The sequence below is a fragment of the Mytilus edulis genome, chromosome 6, assembly GCF_963676685.1.
Source record: "Mytilus edulis chromosome 6, xbMytEdul2.2, whole genome shotgun sequence".
NCBI classification, from domain to species: Eukaryota; Metazoa; Mollusca; class Bivalvia; order Mytilida; family Mytilidae; genus Mytilus; species Mytilus edulis.
Window position 1 is genome coordinate 72,381,281 of NC_092349.1, and position 19,729 is coordinate 72,401,009.

At 32.5% G+C, this 19,729-nt stretch overlaps 1 protein-coding gene across 2 annotated transcripts in view; it reads right to left on the bottom strand.

The window, feature by feature from the left end:
* Positions 1 to 779: 779 nt before the first annotated feature.
* LOC139528348 (SAGA-associated factor 29-like) overlaps positions 780 to 19,729 on the bottom strand; it is a 38,355-nt gene continuing 19,405 nt past the window's right edge. The window contains exons 7-10 of one of the 2 annotated variants that reach the window (XM_071324293.1): positions 5,010 to 5,192; positions 3,885 to 3,978; positions 2,621 to 2,689; positions 780 to 2,125 (exon numbers count right to left, since the gene is read on the bottom strand). In XM_071324293.1, the coding sequence (XP_071180394.1) occupies positions 2,009 to 2,125; positions 2,621 to 2,689; positions 3,885 to 3,978; positions 5,010 to 5,192 (463 nt within the window). In that variant the 3' untranslated portion in view covers positions 780 to 2,008. The remainder of the gene's footprint in view (positions 2,126 to 2,620; positions 2,690 to 3,884; positions 3,979 to 5,009; positions 5,193 to 19,729) is intronic. The other variant, XM_071324294.1, reaches the window with a different exon arrangement.

Sequence of the window (19,729 nt, forward strand, 5' to 3'; positions counted from 1 at the left end):
ACCAAAACTCCCAAAATCAATACCAACCTTCCTTTTGTGGTCATAAACCTTGTATTAAAATTTCATAGATTTCCATTCACTTTTACTAAAGTTAGAGTGAGAAAACTAAAAGTATTCGGACGACGACGACGCAGACGATGACGCCAACGTGATAGCAATATACGACGAAAATTTTTTCAAATTTTGCGGTCGTATAAAAATAGGCCTTTCCAATTCTCCAAATTTTTAGATTTCTTTTTAGTGCTAAAAGTGATGAAAATGGTGTTCCTTGCCAATAAACTATAAAGCACAGCTTTTGCTGATTGTCAAAACTCTATTTGCTTAAATTCATTTCATATGGATTATGGTGGATAATTGTCTCAATGTATATCATACCTCCTCATTTTAATAAGTGCCATCTGATAAATTTATAGAAACATGTTTATTGATGTATCTTTCCATGTGAAGTACTTTCTGTGATTTGATGCCGTTGTGTTCACTACTTGATCAATATGAATATCAACAATTAATTTGGTTAAATTGTATAAACATGGGTATAAGGAGAGCAAAATCTTTAAAAACCAAAGTCGGAGAAAGGTTGTATTGAATTTATACACAATATCCCTTTGATCAATTCCAAGTTTAATACTTGGACTCGGAGAACCTGCAATATTTACCAAATTGAAAACGAACCAATTCTGGATTGTTGTGATTAGTATTCTTGATGTGAATTTATCATTAAAACATTTAATGTCATTCAGTTTTGACAGCACAAAATATTCTAGAGTAAACAAATAGAATATTTTTTTTAATTTTATTTTCCAACAATACATGTTACAATATCTTGTACTTGGTACAGATATAAAAAACTAATACAGAACTACATTATGTATGGTATTATCAATACAAAACAAGTATAACTTAAAACAAAGAAACAATAATTAATCTTAGTCATAAAATAGATTAAACAAGAATGTGTCCTCAGCACACGAATGCCCCACTCGCACTTTCATTTTCTATGTTCAGTGGACTGTGACATTGGGATAAAAACTCTAATTTGGCATTAAAATTAGAAGATCATATCATAGGGAACATGTGTACTAAGTTTGAAGTTGATTGGACTTCAACTTCATCAAAAACTACCTTGACCAAAAACTTTAACCTGAAGCAGGACAGACGGACGAACGGACAGACGAACAGTCGGACGAACGGACGCACAGACCAGAAAACATAATGCCCCTCTACTATCGTAGGTGGGCATAAAAAATAACATGACATGATAATATTGAAATATGCAGAAAGAGAGATGATGAGAAATAATGAATTGAAATTTATTTTGTTAAAACAACTGATTACAGTTTTGAATACAAGACCAATTTAATATAGCTCATGCCAGAAATAAAATCTGGTATAAAAGAAAATGATAACCAAATAATTCCTACATTCCTGAAAAATAACTGAAGCTGGATGGTAACTTTTTATATCACAGCACTCACTTCATACTAATAAGCTTTCACTTGAGCAATTTGTTAAAATATTTTACCAGTTATTCAGTTTGTGGGAGAACATTACCACTGCTTTAAATGTTCAAAGTACTCTATCGGTGTGAAATATGATATTGAGTTCATAAACATCCACATCATTTGGACTGATGAATATTTGTCTCATTAACATTCATAACTTATCTCCTTATTCTATATACAAATGTATGTATATTTAAATATAAAACAATATAAACAGTCCTTAATTATATTCTATAAACACAACTAGAAGAACAAAAACAATATTCTTTTACATATAAATTATCATTTTCCTCACCCTTTATATTCAGAAGATAGTGCTTAAAGCATTAATAACTTACATTTTAAAAATATACACTAAAAAGATGTAAGCATTCAATTTGATTGGCATCTTGAATTTGCGAAAAAAAACATAAATGCTGTTTCAAAGTTTGCAATAATATACTGCGAAAAATGGCAGCTGGATACATAATCTCTAAAATATACTATTTTGATGACTATAGGACTATTCATTTCTTTTTATCCTCTTTACACAGAATGACATATCTTTGAGCAACCATCAGTGGAGGGGAATACCCATCAGGGTAGGATGTATCTTCAAACAGTACCGAGTATTCATCTCCTTGCTAAAAATATAGATAACAAATCATAGTTAACTTATTCAAGACTTTCAAAAGTATTTGAATTTCATTGATAAATTTACCGGTTAATATAATCTTGACACTTTATACAGGAGGGTCACTTGTAATATCACGAGGCTAAAACAAGTTGAAATTGAACTGTTTGACTAAAAACCTGTAATTTTACAGGGTTTTTTTACAAAAAAAGATCCCAGCAAAGGCTTAACGTATAAAGATATTTGATGCAAATTGATACACCCTTTGCTCATATTCATCTCAAAGTAATGCTTTTTAGACAGCTTTAACAGTTTTGCATTAAATTTAAAACTTGAACAGCTGAAGACCCATTGGTGGATGAGGGCTGTATAAAACTGCTCTTTGTTCTGGTCGTTGTCTCTTTGACACATTCCCCATTTCCATTCTCAATGCTCTTTTCAAGCAAAAAGTGTTATTCGTTTATGTTATCTTCAAATTAATTTTGATCTCAACAAACTGTTTTACCTTCTTTGGTGGTTCATGTATAAGTGCTCTGTAAAAACAGGTTGTCTGTGGATATAACGCCAGCACCAACTACAAATTTAAAAAAAAAGTTAAACAAACAACAAGAATCTGTGTTCATATACCATTCTCTGCTAACACTATCATAAGTCCATGTGTAGTAAACCATTGTGTTTTCTAGTTTTAATTGTTTTACATTGTCATTTCTGGGCCTTTTATAACTGCTTATGGTATGGGCTTTGCTCATTGTTGAAGGCCGTACAGTGACCTATAGTTGTTAATTTCTGTGTCATTTTGGTCTCTTGTAGATAGTTGTTTCATTGGCAATCATACCACATCTTCTTTTTATATTAATTATTTTCCTATTTGTGTGACCCCAACTTCATTGTAAACTACCTATTATGGGATGGACGGATAAAGAGTCATACTGACCAGAAAACATAGTGCCACTTCTTTCGTTGTTATGTTGAAATGTTTTTTTTCTTCTTCTGGATTTACCTTACAAGTATTAGAAACAGTCTAAAAGTCAAAATATGATCATAAGCAAATAATTAATTTATTGAATGCATATTTAGGATGAAGATATGTAATTGCAACATGAATATAATCCCTGCTTTGTACCAGAACGAAAGTCTGAGTGGAATTCTAAACAAGCTAGTTCTAAAGTTAACAACAGTCCACAGGAAGACATGTCATCTTAGACACATTATGTAGACTCTTAGGAATTTAGCCTTGTTCTTACTCTTTATACAGGTTGTTAATAAAAGAAGTAGGGAATACCAATAGAAGTCTTTTGTATGACAAGTAAAATTGAGAATGGAAATGGGGAATGTGTCAAAGAGACAACAACCTGACCATAGAACAAGGCATAGAGTCAAACCCTTGACCCCTACACTCAATGCCAGCATACTACCATGATACCACAGAGGTAGTGTGCAGTTGAAAAGAGTGATAAAAAAGATACTGTAAATTCAGAAATTATTGCGATTTTGTCCTTTCAGACAAAAATGCGATTTTAACTTTTGCGATATTGAGAAAATTCCTGTTTATTTCAAATAAAATTTTTCAAAATACGAGTTTACATTTTTGCAATTAAGACCCTGTCGCATTTTTCACAATAATTAAAACAGTGCAATAATTTCTGAATTTACAGTACACACAGCCTTCTATGTATTATGGGATTTAATAAGATTTGAATCTTCCATGGAAGACTCACTTACATCTAAACAGAAGGTGTGTATGTTTAACTATTCCTATTGTTACTTACAGATCCTTTACCAAACAAAGCAGCAGGATCTGTCTCAGGATTAGCTTTCCATATTGGTAGTGCTACAATCCTTCTTTTACTCAATGTGTGTCTTCTGTAACATATATAAGTGTCAATTCATGCAAAAATTGTATGTTTCTTTTGCTATTCAGTATATTATTCATGCAACACATGCTTTTATTCAACATAAGAGAAATGTTTTATGAAACCGGTTTATTGAAAATCCTTTGAGTGAATACATGGATAAAGAAAGTGAAGAACACAAAGAAAACTTAAGTCCCCTATAAATATTTAGTCATATACTAAGAAAAAAAAACTTTTGCTTTATTGGTAAATATTGAAGAATTAAAATATTACAGCATTAAAAATTTTGAGTTATCTCCCATTGTCCATTAATTTTTCCAAACAAATTATCTTGATTATAGAAATCTGACTACACTGTTATGAATATTGAATTCTTAAACATCCAGTTGTCTAACTAAAATTCTTTCTAACAAATACATTATTTTATATTTTGTTTTTATGCAAAGACTACTTTTTGTGTAGCGAAATTATTCAACAAATTGCTTTAAATTATCTGAAATGGTTAGACTCAGAAAACATTTAACTTCCTTTTCAATCAAGAATATATAATGTTTTCTATCATTGTACATAGTATTCAGGTTGGTAAACTGGATACTACCACTTATATTTATATAGTTATTAGATATAAACATAAATATAGGAACTCTTAAAACTGTAAACTGTGAATATTGGTCACAAATTTTCATCCTCTGCTCTTCCTATTTGTACACATATATAGTAAAATCCATGTTTTGCCATGGAAAACTCAAAACATACATTCCAGTCAAAATATAAAACAGGAAGTACACATGTTTAAAGCTATAGATTAAAGATTTCTTGAAATGATTTACTTAAATCCAGCAGTTGATGTCAAATCCTTTAGCTAAAATGGCATATATTCCATGTTTGCTAAAGAAAATCTGACTATCTTTTCTTTTTACTAAAATAATATAAGAAGTTCACAGTCTTAATGTTTTAGAACAATTGAATATATGAAAGAAACGGGTCACTATTTATTTATTTATTCTATAACTGGAAATACAATATTAACATATATCTTACTCTTTTCCTTCATCAGCATCAATGTCATCCACATCATATTTATTTGCTGATGCATTGAAGGACACGACCTCTGCCAAGATCCAATTCTCCTCATCGTCTGACCTCACTCTGGCAGCAACCTTATCTCCAGGCTTGGCTATGTAATTGTTGTCTGCAGGTACAGCACCACAAAGTGGTGGAGGTCTGAAAACCAATGATATATACATTTATAATATAATATAAAGCATGATTAAAATTTACATGTTCAGACTCAAATGTGGCATCCATAAATCCCCAAAGCATGAGTATGGTGTAGCTATTGTGTGCAGTAAAAGTACCAAATAATGATTTAGGAGGTATTGAAAGGAATAGGTACAAAAAGAAGAGACAAACATTTTTGTTTTTTGAATATATATATTTATTTAGACAAATTATTATATATATACAGAATGTATTTTCAGCCTCGTATCACGATCACTGCTGGTGATACGATGAATAAAATCTGTCGCAGAGTTGTCACTCGTTCAGACGTACTTATTATATAATTATTTCTGTGACTGCATCCTGTATTAATTTGTTTGATCCTGACATTATGCTGGATTTAATAAAATTAATGTTTGTTCCATAGGTATTTTATCACAATACCCATTATTGCTAATTATCACTGGATGCTTGAAAATGTTAAAACAATCCGGTTGGTGCGTTATTTTTCAACACATTTTTTCAGAGTTTTAATAGCTATATATACTGGTAAGATTCTTAGCTGTTTCTCTCAGAATGTGACGAAACAATATATGGGGATTATATCTGGGAGCAATTACTGGTAAAGAAACAAAGTACCTATGATATCTAGTGTGTCCTAGAAAAATGTAAAAAGAGTTTTTTTTTAGTTACTCGCCCATATTTAAGAATTGTAACCAATGGTGAGACTTAAAAAGGCAGCATCGATTGCTTTTTAAAAATCACACTTTGTTCAGAAGCATGCTATAAATAAAAGTAATTGACTTTTATGATTTACTACTCCTTTTAAATGTTAATCAATATGGAAAATTGTTATCATGTATATCATGTAGAATTTAAACATTATTTTCTTTGTTATTTTCATATACCATAGAGCAGACAACAACAGAAGGCCACCAATGGGTCTTCAATTTAGTTAGAAACTCCCGCACCCAAAGGCGTCCTTCAGCAGGCCCCTAAACAAATATGTATACTAATTCAGGGATAATGGAATTTATACTAAACTCCGAATTATACACAAGAAACTAAAATTAAAAATCATACAAGACTAACAAAGGCCAGAGGCTCCTGACTAGGGACAGGTGCAAAATTGCAGTGGGTTAAACATGTTTTTTGAGATTTCAACCCTATACCTCTATACCTCTAACTAATGTAGAAAAAAACAAACGCAAAACAATATGCACAGTAAAACCCAGTTTAAGAGAAGTCGGATGTCAGAATATGAAACAAACGAAAATAAACTAAATGACAATAATACAAAAATAACAACAGACTACTAGCAGTTACTGACATGCTAGCTCCAGACCTCAATTAAACTGATTAAAAGATTAGGTCGTCATCATATGAATATCAGGCACAATCCCTCCTGTTAGGGGTTTAGTATTATACCATCATGAAATATATGAGAAGAACATAACCCGACTCATGCCAACAACTGGTTTTAGAATAAATGTGTTTAATTCAGATGCAAAGACCCTATAAGTGAATCAATATCAAAGCCAAAATATGTAATCTTTAATGACCTGACAACTGTTAAATATCATAACTATATCCCCTCTTTATAAGTCTGTTTAAAGGTTTTGTTAGCTTTTGAGGTGAATACTGACATTTTTGTGCTTTGTAAAGAATATTACCATCAAAAATTGGATGTGAAATACCTGAACATATAATATGTCTGCATGTTGAGTTATATTTATGAATGATCTCCTTATACCGATGATAAAATTTAGTAAATGTTTTGACTTCAGTTTGTGATATTGAAAACCCTGGTGTAATAATTTTTCAGTAATACATAAATTTCTCTCGGTTAAATCAAATACGTAGTTACATACACGAGCAAATCGTACAAGTTGAGATATATAAACACCATAAGATGGTGACAAATTGACGTAGGGAACATCACCATCTAAAAATGGATAATTAACGATAGGAAATGAAAAATCATATCTCTTTTTCATAATTTTTTGTTTTCCCGATGCGATTGGGGTAGTATACCTCTGGCAAAGGGAAGCCAGTCGAAATGGTAAGGAGTCGCTAGTAAAATGTTGTCAATATTTGGAAAACAATTAAGACTTTAATTGAACACAAAGTTTATACAGAACACTGTGAACTTACAATAATTTATTGTATAATTCTTTCAACTCACTGTGCAAGAGTGCTAAACTCATGACAGTTGAATAGGTTTACCAAACGTTTTAACAACAAAAACATTGTATTTATATTTTATTTCAATTATTATATAAGTTTGCTACTTGAGGTAGCACTTTAGTATTTCCTGTCCCATAAGGGATGATGATAGCCTTTTTAGAATTTTCAAAACACTTCCCAAAATTCTACATACACAGTTGACTGAAGTACCTTTATTATACTATTTAGAAATGAATTTGAAAATGTATCATTATCATTTACTGTTTTGCTATCTTTAACAAGAGTGCACACACTGAAATGTCTCGCCTTCTTTACTAATCATTGATATTATGTTGATAGTCCTAAGTATAAAGTTTTATTACAACTGTCACATAAACTTAACATTAACCAAGATAGCTAAACAAAGACCAATGAACCATGAAAATGAGGTCAAGGTCAGATGAACCATGCCAGGCAGACATGTACAGCTAACAAAGCTTCCATACAACAGATATAGTTGACCTTCTACTTATAGTTTAAGAAAAATAGACCAAAACACAAAAACTTAACACTTGCAATGAACCGTGCAATTGAGGTCATGTTCAAATAAAACCTGCGGGACTGACATATAGATCATAATATATTTCCATACACCAAATATAGTTGACCTTTGGCATATAATATTAGATAAAAAGACCCAAAACTTAAAAACTTAACTTTGACCACTGAACCATGAAAATGAGGTCAAGGTCAGATGACATCTGCCCGCTAGACATGTACACCTTACAATCATTCCATACAACAAATATAGTAGACCTATTGCATAAAGTATGAGAAAAACAGACCAAAACACAACAAGAGGCTGTCACAACGACAGCAAACCGGATTTATTAATATTTATTTGTGTCCTGGCAATATCACAAGAACCATTACTGATGAATGGTGAAAGTGAAAATCGTCAATATCAAATTTGACCTCCATTTTGTCATCAGTATCAACATATTAAAATTTGAAAAGCTTAGATTGAATGGTTCATGAGTAAATGCAACAACTTGAATGGAAACGCCATTTTACAATCTTTCAAGAACCATAACTCCTGAACGGTAAAAGTCAAAATCGTCATTATTGAACTTGACCTCTATTTTGCCATCAGTAACAACATATAAAAATTTCAAAAGCTTTGGTTGAACAGTTCATGTGTAAATGCACGGGCACGACTGGAAACTCCATTTTTCAATCTTTCAAGAACCATAACTCCTGAACGGTAAAAGTCAAAATCGTCATTATTAAACTTGACCTCCATTTTGTCATCAGTAACAACATATTAAAATTTGGGAAGCTTTGGTAGAACAGTTCATGCGTAAATGCACGGACACGACTGGAAACTTCATTTTTCAATCTTTCAAGAACCATAACTCCTGAACGGTAAAAGTCAAAATCGCCATTATTGAACTTGACCTTCATTTAGTTGTCAGTAACAACATATTAAAATTTTAATAGCTTTGGTTGAACGGTTCATGAGTTAATGCACGGACAACATTTGATTACCGCCCGCCCGCCCGCCCGCCCGGCCGCCATACATCCCCAAATCAATAACCGACATTTTTGTCACAAAAATCCGGTTAAAAACTTAACTATAACCACTGAACCATGAAAATGAGGTCAAGGTCAGATGACACCTGCCAGTTGGACATGTACACCTTCCAGTCCTTCCATACACCAAATATACTAGCCCTCTTGCTTATAGTATCTGAGATATGGACTTGACCACCAAAACTTAACCTTGTTCACTGATCCATGAAATGAGGTCGAGGTCAAGTGAAAACTGTCTGACGGGCATGAGGACCTTGCAAGGTACGCACATACCAAATATACTAGTAGTTATCCTATTACTTATAATAAGAGAGAATTCAACATTACAAAAATTCTGAACTTTTTTTTCAAGTGGTCACTGATCCATGAAAATGAGGTCAAGGACATTGGACATGTGACTGACGGAAACTTCGTAACATGAGGCATCTATATACAAAGTATGAAGCATCCAGGTTTTTCACCTTCTAAATTATAAACCTTTTAAGAAGTTAGCTAACACTGCCGTTGTAGCCGCCGCCGCTGCCGGATCACTATCCCTATGTCGTGCTTTCTGCAACAAAAGTTGCAGGCTCGACAAAAACCCAAGGCCACTAGAATGCAGTGAATGCAAAATTCATTTATTTAAATATACAATATTAGGTCAATGTCAGAAAAATATAAACTTTTTAGTATGAGGCTGATCGAGAAACTGGGAATGGCAAGGTTCTACCTAGCCCTTCAACAGTTTTGCACTGAATATTTTGACATTATTACGCTGTTAAGTTCATGTGTACCAATTTGACTCAAATTCTAATACTCGATTTATAACAATGTAAAACATTTATCCAAATTATAAATAGTCTAAAATAAACAATAAACCAGGCATGGGCTCAAAAATATGTAGATTCTTTTCATGACTTTTTTAGGCTAGACGCCATCTTATTAACTGTCGAGTTGACAACCTCCCCCCATATCCCCTATATAAGCATGTTTTTTTTGTTGATTGAATCAGTCAATCAAATGATTTACCTAGCTTTGTTTCACTTTCAATGTTGACAATCTTTTCCTTTAAATAATAGAAAATGTACAATGAATGCAGTATCCATCTCTTGCTAATGTGTTAAATTAAAGTGCACATGAATACTGATTGAGTCTGATTCAATTAGGTCCAATTATTCACTTGCAAGTGAATAATTCTTAGCTTATATTGACAAAATTCAAACAGGTTTTAGGGACAACATCAAAAGACTGATATATGCTACAGTAGAATAAAGCAAAAATCGTAATTCTCAGTCATAATCATTAATACGTACTGTATCTGTCTGTTCTGGTCTTGTATCATATTCAGACTTTGGTGAATTTTTTTTAATGACTGAATTTTTATATAGTGACAGTGAAGTATAATACGTTTAGAACTGCTTGATTCAACATAACTGGGGACAGATAAGACACATAACTACAAACAATAGACCAAAAACACTGAAAACTTAAAGTAATTTAAATTAGAAACATCAACAACGAAACACATTGCAGGGATGAAATTAGAGATTGAAGATAACTTGTTTTTTACTAGACATTCGCCTTGAAAACAATTTGATATGAAGACAAGCTTTTGTTAACTTTTTTTTTTAATTTGCCTCATTTGCCTCCATGTATTTTTATACGATTCTGTATAGTTAAGCATTGAAGTATATAATTACATCTTGTGGACTGAAAAAAATAAATGAATGTTAATTCTAGGCTTTTTATAATACTACACAAGTGAGTAGTTATATACAGAGGTTGGGGATTTCATACATTTTATTTGTATATAAGCTTGAATGATTTTTCAAGAAAATGAAATCATAAATTCATGAAATTCTAAAGATTTATTTTAAAATCAACATCTTACCAGATGCTCTGCAGTGTGCAGCTTTATACGACCACAGAGGTTGAACCCTGAATGGTTGGGGCTAGTATGGACACAACATTCAAACTGGATACAGCTCTGAATTTGGATTGTGATTCAATAGTTGACACAGCATAGGTTTCTGACACAGAATGAATGTGGTCTAATGAACTTAAAATGTTTTTTTTGCTTTTGAGCAATTCAGCATGCTGTTGAATATTAATCGTTTGATATTTGAAGAAATTTTCCTTTTCATTTCTGAAATCTGCGCGAAATAAGAAAAATTGAACCCCACCAATTTTTTTCACCTCCCCCTTTCCCTTATTCCAAAAATGATCCCAATTCAAATTTCTTATGGAGTTTTCAACAATAACTACTCATTTAAATACATCATAAAATATAAAATGTCATACTGTCATGATTTATGTTGATTTAACTACTATTCTGAACAAAGAAAGATAACTCCAATGCAACATTTTATATTATCTGTATTACATGCAAGGTTGTGAAACCATTGTATCACTCTTCAATCTGATTTGTTTAATGCAAACTTAGTACCAGATGCCAATTGTTTACGTGGCTTCATCAATGAAGATGCTAAACATTATTTATTATATTGTAACAATTTTTCATCACAAAGGCTTTTAATGATAAATGAAATAAATACTTTTGTTGAAAAACTTGTGTCTAATCCATTTGTCTCTTTTTGGAACAATAAAATATGTTTAAACTAAAATAACATTTTATATTGGCAAATTTCCAATGGAATTTATTAATAATAAAGTTTTTGGCAAATTTCTAATATACATAATTTAAGAGCAGTTTAGGTGAGATATTAAAATGAGTTTCAATTACCAACCTTACACTGCTTTTAAATTGTGTTTTGTACTTAAGTAATTGTCCACTACCCTGGAAACACTTTTCCCCCCTTTTTTGCACCTTATTCCTTAACGGTTTGAGCCATAACTCCCAAAGACAATTCTTACCATCCCTTTGTGGTATTCCAATATCCAAAATCTAAATACATGGTTAGATTCATCATATCAAAGAACCCCAAGAACTCAATTTTTGAGGAAATCAAATAAAGTTCAATTTTGGACCCTTTAGACCTCAATGTGAACCAATTTGATAACCGAGAAAATGCTTATTTGGGCCCTTTTTTGGCCCCTAATTCCCAAACTGTTGGGACCAAAACTCCCAAAATCAATCCCAACCTTTCTTTTGTGGTCATAAACCTTGTGTAAAACTTTCATAGATTTCTATTTACTTAAACTAAAGTTATAGTGCGAAAACCGAGAAAATGCTTATTTGGGCCCTTTTTGGATCCTAATTCCTAAACTGTTGGGACCAAAACTCCCAAAATCAATCCCAACCTTTCTTTTGTGGTCATAAACCTTGTGTTTAAATTTCATTGATTTCTATTTACTATACTAAAGTTATTGTGCGAAAACCAAGAATAATGCTTATTTAGGCCCTTTTTTGGCCCCTAAATTCCTAAACTGTTGGGACCAAAACTCCCAAAATCAATCCCAACCTTTCTTTTGTGGTCATAAACCTTGTGTAAAAATTTCATAGATTTCTATTTACTTAAACTAAAGTTATAGTGCGAAAACCGAGAAAATGCTTATTTGGGCCCTTTTTGGTCCCTAATTCCTAAAACTGTTGGGACCAAAACTCCCAAAATCAATCCCAACCTTTCTTTTGTGGTCATAAACCTTGTGTTTAAATTTCATAGATTTCTATTGACTTATACTAAAGTTATAGTGCGAAAAAACAAAAGTCTTCAGACGACGACGACGCAGATGACAACGCCAACCTGATACTAATATACGACCAAAAATTTTTCAATGTTTGCGGTGGTATAAAAATCAATAAAATATAAACTGGTTTCTGCAACCTTACTTCCATTTATACTTACTTTCACTTTCACTATCTCTTTCAACTGCTATTTATATAACCTTACTCATCAAAGCAATATTGTGACATTTCAATATCTCAATCTGATTTGGAACATCAGCATAATTTTATGTATTGTTCTATCCTGATGATGGTGGCAATTAGAATTATCTATCATAATAAATTACTGAAGCATTCCTTAAAGTGTTGTTGCTTTAAAGACCTTGGCTACCGGTACATATAAATAATTTGTGGAAAATCAAGATCTAAAAATAAACTCAAACAAAATGAGCCTTTTTATTGGCTGTAAACTTTGTAATAACCAAACAGAATATACTAATAATCTGAAAAGTGCAATCGGCCATATTTTCTTTTTTTGAAGTGGATAAAACACTGTCAGGTAATTGTCAATTTTATTACACAGTATTTTTATTTTATAGTTATTTTTACACTTTTATGTTCCTCTACAGTAACATGATGCATAGTTATATAAATATTATATACATTTGCATAAAAGCAGTTTATATTACATATTTTAAAGGTCATGAAATGCAAACATGATCGATCATAAGACAACATGATCAAATATGTCAGGACTGTTCATTCTCTACAGTAACATGATATATTAAGGAATTATTATTATTCTTTTCAAATTAATTTAGGAAATCACTTATATCAAACAGATTGTTACCTTCTAAATATCAGACAACATTTGATTTTCAGACTGAAAGTTCACAGTAATAAGATCAAAACAAAAATAATTACTTCCCATTATCTTGATTAGGCCAAATAAAATAATATGTGTGTTTCCTATAACGTACATCTTTGAAAAAAATAGAGTAGGTAAGTAGGGAATTTTTGTTTATTTTACATTTTTTTTACATTGAGTCTATGGGGGAGAAATTTAGCTTAAAATAAAGGGTAGGTCAAAATGTAGGTAGGGAAATAGGAAACACATATCTTTTTATTTGGCCTCACCTCAGAAATATAATTATCCTTTAGTTTCAATTTAGCTTTTGTTTAGGCCAATTAAAATTAATTGCTAGATTTTCATCCCCGCCCGCCCCTCTGAAATCGTCCCGCCCCGATTTTTTTTATTTAACAAAAATACGATTTCCGGATTTTGTTCATGTCCGTTACCGGGAACCATCGATAATTTCGTTTCATTCAAAACTTCCTGTTTCAAATTTCGTTTTTGTATTTCTTCTAACGAAAATGATTAAGTCGACATATTCTGCTGCTCTATGATGACAACATCATCTACCGAGAATAGAGATTGATAACGAGAAGGGCATGAAATATTCGAGTTACGAGTAAAACGCCTTGTCCTTGAACGCAAATTGCGGTAGTCACAAGTGAATCGAAAACCGTGTTTTTTACTTTATTTATACAATGACTTTGTGTCAGGAAATTTGGACTGAATGATTTCCAAAGCGCAAGAATTGTAGAACAAATTGGTACAAAAAAAACATGACTGGATTAAAGAAATTGACACAATATGACCGTATATTGAGAACAAAAAGTCGACAAACACGCATTTTAATTATAACAAGCCCTTATATTTACCCATGGCTGTTGTTTTTGTTGACAAACAGCAAACACCTTCTGTAACTGTCCCAATACCCTCAATTTAGTCATTAAACAACAACTACTTTTTGGTTAAGTTCATGTTTTACATCATAATTACTTTCAACACGGAGTTTAAATTTTATTCTGTACTCATAATACTTGTGTTGCATACAATTGTACCAATACATTTTATTGATTTTATGGGGACTACAAACCATTACTTAGAAAGCAAAATAAATTTGGTGTAGGTATAGTCCAACTGAAGAGAGCATTTCTCTTCTTTTTGATGTATACTATAAATAGATTTCTAAAGCGTAAATTACATGTATAACAGTGGTTGCCAATCAGGGATTTTTATTTAAGAGTTTACAAAATAGTGTAGGATTCCTTATACAGCATGTATATGCATTATACAACTTGTTTTCCACTAGCATATACTCCGCGGTATGAAGAACTCGTGACGAGGGTTTCATATGAAATAAAATTTAAAATATAAAATCCTCCCACCCGCCCCATTTTTTTCAAAAATTTGGATGAAAATCTACTAATTAATTTTAGTTGGCCTTAACAGAAAAAGTATAAATAGATAAACTCACTGCCTTTCATGAAATCAAACTTTTTTTTTTTCGAGTCAGGAGTATGACTAATTATGATGGACTGTTTAATTTATTATATACATGATATAAATATTTTAAGCAATCTGGATATGGTGTAAAAAATTTAGCATTCTTTTATGGGAATCCCGAAATTTTATCCCTGTACATTTACACTGGGATCCCGCTTCTTTTGCGGGAATCCCAAATTTTATCCCAGTGGGATCCCAATTGAAATCCCACAATATCCCAGTGGGATCCCAGTATATTTCAACCGGGATTTACATCGGGATTCCTGGATTTTTAGTGGGATTCCCAAAATTTTATCCCGGTGGAATTAGGTGGGATCCCAATTGGAATCCCATCAAAATTTCAGCCGGGATTCCAGTGCAATTCCAGATTTTCTCTTGGGATTACACCTATATTGAAAAACTGTAACTGATGCCCTAAAGAGACCATTTAAGGGAGAGCAAAAAAGTGGTCTCTTTAGACAGGTGGTCTTTTATACGGTGTCTTCTTGCTATTCCTACATTTTGTATTTTACTATTCTTGCTATTCTTACATGGGGGATTAGTGGAAGAACAATAAATGTTGTTTTTGCAAAATATGTTGTGTTAGTCATTAGATCAAAAGTAAATTTAAAAATAGTCTGGAAAATATTATTTCAAAGAAAAAATAGTAAAAGCATTTTAAAATAAATTAAAAAAAGATATGGTATGAATGCCAATGAGACAACTGTCCAAAAGAGACCAAAATGACACAGAAATTAACAATTATAGGTAACCGCACGGCCTTTAACAATAATCAAAGCCCATACCGCATAGTCAGCTGTAACAGACCCCGAAATGACAATGTAAAACAATTCAAACAAAAAAACTCACGGCCTTATTTATATAAAACTAGAGGCTCTCAAGAGCCAGTATCGCTCACCTGATTCTACTTGGGTTTTTGAAATCATATAAAAAAATATAAAATTTGGCTAAAAGTGACAACACAACCTCATTTATAAGGAAAGGAACATGTTTAATTTCATTCAAAAGTCCCCCACTGGCGGCCATCTTGGATGACGGATCGGCTACAAAGTAACAACACTTGGTCAGCACCTCATAAGGAACATTCATGCAATGTTTGGTTTTATTCCATTCAGTGGTTCTCTAAAAGAAGTCATTTGTATGCATTTCCCATAGGGTCCTATGTTAAACTAAGTCCCCTGCTGGCGGCCATCTTGGATGATGGATCGGCTACAAAGTAACAACACTTGGTCAGCACCTCATAAGGAACATTCATGCAATGTTTGGTTTTATTCCATTCAGTGGTTCTCTAAAAGAAGTCATTTGTATGCATTTCCCATAGGGTCCTATGTTAAACTAAGTCCCACGCTGGCGGCCATCTTGGATGATGGATCGGCTACAAAGTAACAACACTTAGTCAGCACCCCATAAGGAACATTCATGCCATGTTTGGTTTCATTCTTTTCAGTGGTTCACTAGAAGAAGTCATTTGTATGCATTTCCCATAGGGTCCTATGTTAAACTAAGTCCCCTGCTGGGGGCCATCTTTGATGATGGATCGGCTACAAAGTAACAACACTTGGTCAGCACCACATAAGGAACATTCATGCCATGTTTGGTTTCATTCCATTCAGTGGTTCACTAGAAGAAGTCATTTGTATGCATTTCCAATAGGGTCCTATGTTAAACTAAGTCCCCGCTGGCGGCCATCTTGGATAATGGATCGGCTACAAAGTAACAACAATTGGTCAGCACTCCATAAGGAACATTCATGCAATGTTTGGTTTCATTCCATTTAGTGGTTCTCTAGAAGAAGTCATTTGTATGCATTTCCCATAGGGTCCTATGTTAAACTAAGTCCCCCGCTGGCGGCCATCTTGGCTGATGGATCGGCTACAAAGTAACAACACTTGGTCAGCACCCCATAAGGATAATTCATGCTATGTTTGGTTTTATTCCATTCAGTGGTTCTCTAAAAGAAGTCATTTGTATGCATTTCCCATAGGGTCCTATGTTAAACTAAGTCCCCGGCTGGCGGCCATCTTGGATGATGGATCGGCAACAAAGTAACAACACTTGGTCAGCACCTCATAAGGAACATTCATGCCATGTTTGGTTTCATTCCATTCAGTGGTTCTCTAAAAGAAGTCATTTGTATGCATTTCCCATAGCGTCCTATGTTAAACTAAGTCCCCCGCTGGCAGCCATCTTGGATGATGGATCGGCTACAAAGTAACAACACTTGGTCAGCACCTCATAAGGAACAGTCATGCCATGTTTGGTTCCATTCCATTCAGTGGTTCTCTAGAAGAAGTTCAAAATGTAAATTGTTAACGACGACGACGTCGGACGACGCAATTCAAAATAAAACAGTTCACCTTTAGTATGGTAATGGCTGTAATATAACTATACAGATTGATAGACTGATTTAGGAAATACATCAATACAGTGGAGTTACAGACTTATAGGATTGTAAGTATGATTTATTTTATCACTTTGCACTTTCACATTTTGGCTGAACAGTTTGTTCAAATTTTTGACCAGTTGAACAATTTGATTTAATAAAACAAATTGCAATTGGGTCAAAATTTTGAATGAGTTGCAATTGGTGAATAGCAACACTAACAGTCAAGTCACTGTAAACAAAATATTGTAATACATGTATAGGGAGCCGTAATATAAACTCTTCTTTTTCTATATTTTCCACAAGATTTATCTGGATACCTTGATTCATTAGACTAGATATATAGTGTTGTTACAACATTATCCTACATAATCCCATTGTTTACATAAACATTCTGGCTATTCCTGCTTCAAATTACCAATACTTAGGTTTATTGTTAACAGAGTTTTTAGACTACCAATTAATGGCAAAAGCTGTAGCCCGGTCAGCAAGTAGGGTTTTAGGTTAACTTATTGTTAAATGTAAAGCACATGGTGGTTTTCAGCACAATATCTACACAAAGCTATTTGATACGATGGTTTGGTCAGTCATAAATTATGGCTCATCTATTTGGGGCACGAGAGATTTCTCATGCATCCCTGCAGTACAGAATCGCACCATGCGTTTCTACATGGGTGTGGGTAAATATACCCCAAACGATGCTGTGTCAGGTGACATGGGCTGGAAACCACAGTGGATAAATATTTTTACACACTGGTCCAAATGTACAAGACTTTAATAAACTATTGCATCTGAATCTAGAATTTTACTATTTTACCTATAAAATTCAAAATGTAGGAATAGCCAGAATGAACCCTTTTATACAGGTTCAATTCATATGAAATGTACTACAGAGGAATCTAAAATTAATGGTCTTATAACAAAGGTTTTTGTTTAATACAGGTGGTATCTTGAGCAGGTTTGACTGTATAAATAGGACAGACATGATCTACCCACAAACACTGGCGTATTGCATTTCTGCTAATTTTTCAAAGTTCCAATACTATGTTTTCTGAAACTTAAAGTATATGTTTTTGAGGAACTGTATTTATTACTTTTCCTGATATTTACCTGGTAGTAGATTATAAATATTTGAATATATGTTAGATATACCGTATTTATTCTATTTACTGCTTTATCAAAAACATTTCATGCTGCTACAATCAGTTGTTGTAGGTTTAATTAGTTTCATTTTTGACAAAATTGGTGGCCTAAAATTCAGTCTAAAGGTCTTAAAGCATGTTTTGATAACCTAGATTCAGATTCAATATCAACACAAAAAATATTTAGTTCATTTTTATTTAACTTTGCTTTCGTAAACAGGTATTCCTTAATTTTTTTCCTGGAAAAGTGTTCATTTATTATTTCCGCAATAGTAAGTATTTCTCAGAAAAGTAAGATATTTATTTGCGGAAACGTAGACTTTTTTTCCCTAATGAGAAACATCAGGTTTATTTTCGCAGAAAATAATGCCAATTTCCAGAAACTTAAAGCGCAGACCAACACTGAGCTAAATGCTCTGGACTTGGGACAGACACATCAATATCTTTTTTTTTTGGCACACCTTGCAAAGAATATAAATAGGTTTTTAATAACAAATTATTGATTGTGTGTATTTTCTATTTAATATCTATATATTGCAGCATATTTCAACATAGTGTCAGGACAATAACATTCAAACCTTAACTTTAACAACCTTGCTGTTCAAGTAAAATTTGATTCTGAACACATTGTAGTTATAAGTAAGGTTGAAAACTTCTTCATAGTAGAAAGTAAAGAGAATATACTGACACCAATTGCAGCAGTTCATTGGACATTCCAGCCAGACATGGGGTAAATTACATTACATTGCATTATTTGGTATACATCTCTGTGTTTTCTCAAAAATGAAAAAAAAATGAAATTATAGAGATGAAGTTTAATATTTAATATTTATTTTAACTTATGTTACGTACCTTCACATTTATAAATAAACATTTGTTTTAATAATTCCGATCAAAAATATGAAATAAGAATATCTTTCCTAATTAAATAATAAACAAATAGCTTTATTTATGATCAAGTGTCAAAATGGTGAAAAGATTGAATTTAAAACAAACTTAATTTATAGTGTTTTATGACAATTATTAATCCTGACAAGGCATTCAGTTATGCTTTGACAACAATAAAACACTTTTACAGTAATGCATTTGCAATTAAAATAATCAATATCCAAAAGATTCTGTTCTTAATTAATTCCAGAAATCTTAAATTCTGCTTTAGCTAATTCTCAACTGTAAAAGATATATAAAATGTGAAAAAAACCAGTAATGCCATGTAATGCATGAAATTACACAACTTTTATCTCAAGAAATGCTATACATTACAATTACATGCATATGTAATGGACAAATTGCTGCATT